This window comes from Fulmarus glacialis, unplaced genomic scaffold, assembly GCF_000690835.1.
Source record: "Fulmarus glacialis isolate BGI_N327 unplaced genomic scaffold, ASM69083v1 scaffold45492, whole genome shotgun sequence".
NCBI classification, from domain to species: Eukaryota; Metazoa; Chordata; class Aves; order Procellariiformes; family Procellariidae; genus Fulmarus; species Fulmarus glacialis.
In genome coordinates this window covers 1-4,262 of record NW_009198028.1, presented here as the reverse complement: position 1 = coordinate 4,262, position 4,262 = coordinate 1, and the positions used below count along the sequence as shown (strand labels likewise).

Here is a 4,262-nt window from a genome sequence, read left to right as displayed (position 1 = left end):
GGTCCCTTCCAAGCCAAACTATTCTATGAGTCTGTGATTAGCAAGGGGAATGGCCAGGAATGAAGTGCATCGAGGCTGCGTATTTTGGAGAGCTTAGGTCTGTACTCCATATGTCCCTGTCTCACTGGGGTGTCTGAGATGTTAATTGCTTCAGATATGTCTTCTTCAAGCTGCTGCCTAACCATTCCTTCCTCCTGCTGTCTAACGGCTGTTGCTGAAAGCAGGATGATTTACAGCGTGTGCCGCTTGCTTTGGGGAACTTTCAGGGTTTTCCTGCTCCTCCAGCCTCCCCCGTTCATGCTTTGCAGCAGATGTTTTAGAGCCCTGACATCAAGGTTATTTCCATCCCTTGGTTATCTCAGCGTGGTGCTTCCCTTCTGCAATTGCTTCCTTGGCTTTCTGGTCCATAATGCATCGACTCTAAAATTGCTGCCGTGTCCCGTAAGGCTCGGTGCACGCCCTTGCTCTCTGTTTGAACACCGTGAGCATGAAATATGTTGGCGCGTGTCAGCTGGCCCAGGAGCTGAAGTCCACAGACCTTCTCCCTGCTTGGTTGCCCCTTGCTTGTCGAAGGGAGGCCCTCCAGCTCTTCGGGGCATTTGGATGAAAATTTTAAAGTTGGCTTTTAATGAGTGACGGTCACTTCTCTTTTACCTTTCCCCCAAAATTGGTGAAGAGCTGCCCAGAACTGTGAGAGAGCAGAATCGCAGCCCTTCAAAGCTGCTCTTACTCTTTTTAAGCCACTGTAAAGATTACATCGGCCGCTGTTGTAACACGCCGTGTTTAAAGGCCATCAGGATCGCTTTCCCCAAGACACTAGAGAATAATAGAGCATCCAGTTTGAATTCATGGGCCTCAGGCAGCTTTTAGTCAGAGAATTTCTCAAAGAGCTGATGGATGGCAGGAGGTGCCTCGGGCAGCGCAAGAGAGCTGGGATGGTCTCGCTGCCGTCCGCTCACCCTCGGAGATGGGCTTTGGGAGGCATCGCAAGGATGGGTACTCTGACCCCCGGAGCCTCCTGAGCCCCGGTAACGAAGTCGGGTTCACGCGAACCTCAGGTCTCCTCTCCTTTGTCCCCTTCCAGCACGAGGACGGACCAACCTTGAACTCCGAGAGAAATTCATCTTGCCGGAGGGAGCCTCCCAAGGAATGACACCGTTCCGATCCCGAGGCCGAAGATCAAAACCATCCTCCCGGGCAGCCTCCCCGACGCGATCCAGTTCCAGTGCCAGCCAGAGCAACCACAGCTGTGCCTCCATGCCATCCTCTCCCGCAACTCCGGCCAGCGGAGCCAAGGTGGGGTTTGCGCGTGAAGCCTTCCTCTTTCCTCTCCTTTAGAAACTGGTGGCCTCCAAACCCATCCTGGTGAGACGAGGAGGAGGAAGGTTGGGCATCAGGGGTTTGATGGTTACTGTGGTCTCTGGAGGATGTCCGTGGTGGCTGCAGGAAGAACCCCGCTGTCCACGCAGGATGGGTGGGGTGGGATGGTGCAGGACAGGTTTTCAGCCCAAGCTGGGCGCTCACGGCTCTGCAGAAGGGTCCCCGGCTCTCGCCGTGCAGCCGAAGGCTCCCGGTCCCCGAGGCAGGGCTGTGCCGAAGCCGTGGTGTCCGGCCGGCGCACGGGAAGAAGCCATCGCCCATCGTCTCTCCTTTCCCGCGACATCATCTGCCCATGCGTGTTTTATTTCATCATCTGTTTGGGTTTTTTCCCTTCATTTTAATTTATATATTTCCTGTTTGGTTCTTGTTTCATTTTAGTGCCGTTTCCCCCCATTCCAGATACTTTTCCGTTCCCTTTTTTTTTTTTTTTTTTTCACTCACTTCCACCTCTCCCCCCCCCTCCTTGGATTTTCCATTTCACAGACTCCACATCACTTCTCTCGATGTTATGACAAACCCTGGTTGATAAACAGTAAAGCGGGCACCCCCCTGAGGGGATTCGATTATTCCGACTTCCAGCTCTCGAGCGCCGAGGTAGAGTATGGTCTCGCAGCCCCGAGGACCTGCTGACAGGCCGGAGTGCCGCTGGCACGGAGAAGTCCTGCTCCCTTGCCTGTTTTAACGCTTTCCTTGTGGTAGAGCAGCGCTTGTTAGCACCGCTAACGCTCCGACTGTTAGCGTTTTTCATGGATTTCTAACTCGGATTAAATAAAACATCGACTTTAGAATAAAGCACAACTGTTTGCGATTCACATTTACCTGCTTTCAAACCAAGAGAGTGACGTTTGTTCTCTTGTGCTTTTAAAAAAAAAAAAGCATTTTCCGTGTTTGGCTTTCAAAAATGGAAATCCAGCAACCGAGTTGAGACTTGAAAATCAGCTACAGCGCATGCACAGTAACCACGTCGCCTTCATTTTTATGAAGCGCTTGTATTTATCACCGTGTTGAAGCACGTATGGTGTGTCCGGTACCTTCACCGGCTTGATGCTTCCAGGAGGATGAATTCGGGCTGAGGCTTTGATATCCCTAAAGTTTCAGCCTCCTCATGGACTTTCCTGACCTTGTGAGTCGGTGATGAGAAATACCTGGTAGATCTCGGTGATTCACTGAGTGCTGGTGTGCGCTGGCAAGATAACTGCGTCTTGCTCGGCGGTGCTTTCACGCAGAAAAGGAATTATTTTTAAATCATCAGAAGGTCAGGAGCACTTCCCCAATTGCCCTAAATTGCCTGCTTTGCTGCTGTTAACTTGTTTATAAAATAGGATCAAGGACGAGAATCGAAATCTCTGATGATGAAAATGGTACCTTCGCAATCACGTGTTAATGGATTTTAATTCCCTCGGCTGCCCCTCTCCCCCGCCGCAGCTCCAGTTTCATGACATTTCAAGATTTCTAAGTTTCCCCAAAGCCATGAAATCGCAGGGGGTGGAAGGAAACCTCTCCAGCTCTTGCTTTAAAGCTCCTTGGGAAATGCCCTCGGGTGCTAATGTACATCTCCCCAGGGATGCAGCTGGGCTGGAGCCGTCCCCGCAGCACAGCGGTGCGGCCCCAAGCCCCGGGGGACAGGGGACACCACGGGCAGGTGCTTTCCTGCAGCGCTGCCCCAAACCCAGAGCTTTGGTTGGTGTACAGAAACTGGAGCTGCCCTTTCCAGCTGGATCCAGGTGCCCTCACCCTGCCCGGCACCTTCCCCTTCACCCCTTCGCTTTCTTCCGCAGCGGCGGGAGCAGAGCTGCCTGTTGTGTTGCTTTTTCACCTCCCCTTCCCCATCTGCAACATCTTAAAGGTCAGAGAAAGCACCGTTTCAGGATGCGACCGAAGCTGTTTCGCTGTGTTTTGTGTCCCTGTTCATCGCTGGTGCCTCGCTGTTCAAATTTGTCACTTTGGGTGGTGGGTGCACGGACCTGCCCGGGGCACCAGCACCGGGGCGACGTCCCTCCGCCTCACAGCATCGCACCGCGCTGATGCCTCCCGACAACGGGATGCGTTTCTTAAGACGCTGCATTGTATTTGACCTTCCAAAATGGTCCTGAGCTGCTTAGATGCTAAAATACGTGGTTTTGGTTTTTGTTTTTGTTTTTTTTGCAAGATTTCACTTTCTCTTTGTGGAGCTTTTGAGCCCAGATGATGCTGTCGTCCTCCGGATGGATAGCAGCTTTGCTTTTTTTTCCCCCCCCCCAACAAATAGTGGAAGCAGCCTGCAGCGCACAAACTGCTGTTGCTCTCCAAATTGTCAAGATCCAGGCTTTTTTCTTTTTTTATTAACCGCTGCTGAAACGACAGCTTGTGTTCTCCTGGACCATTAAGATGGGTGTTTCTTAAATGTCAAAATCCTTTTGCCGAGGTACTGATCTCGGATGTGATCTTGGCCCGTTCCAGCCCAGGTGACACCTAAAAGATGCTCTGTGTGTGCTTCTTCCCAAGGTGACCCCTTCCGCGGGCAGCAAGCTGAAGCGACCAAACTTCCACTCCAGCCGAACCTCCCTGGCTGGGGACACCAGTAACAGCTCCTCACCAGTCTCCACAGGTGCCAAAACCAGTCGGGCAGGTAAGTTAGGCACAAAGACCAAAAAACTCCTCCTGCTGCTCTTCCTACTTGGTTGCTTTAATGGGCAGAGAAAGTATTAAATATTTAGGGAGCCCGCAGCGAGGGGGGGAGGCTGATGCCCACCGCTCTGTCCCTGCCCGGGAGAGGGGATGCTGCAACGGTTTCCCAGCGCGAGGGCTCGCTGCGGCTTCGTTAAAAGCTCGGGAATGAATCAGTCCTGGTGCTGAACCCCCCGTTTCAGGGGTGCTGGGTGGGTGGTTGAAAGCAGCTGCAG

The 4,262-nt window shown here is 52.6% G+C and overlaps 1 protein-coding gene across 1 annotated transcript; it reads left to right on the top strand.

Annotated features, from left to right (window-relative positions):
- Positions 1-967: 967 nt before the first annotated feature.
- On the top strand, positions 968-3,988 carry LOC104073099 (microtubule-actin cross-linking factor 1-like; the record flags this gene model as incomplete). Its single annotated transcript, XM_009572764.1, has 4 exons — positions 968-1,028; positions 1,085-1,296; positions 1,864-1,974; positions 3,865-3,988. Coding segments are annotated over exons 1-4 (508 nt in total), but the record flags the coding sequence as incomplete, so codon positions are not given.
- Between the last annotated feature and the right edge of the window lie 274 nt (positions 3,989-4,262).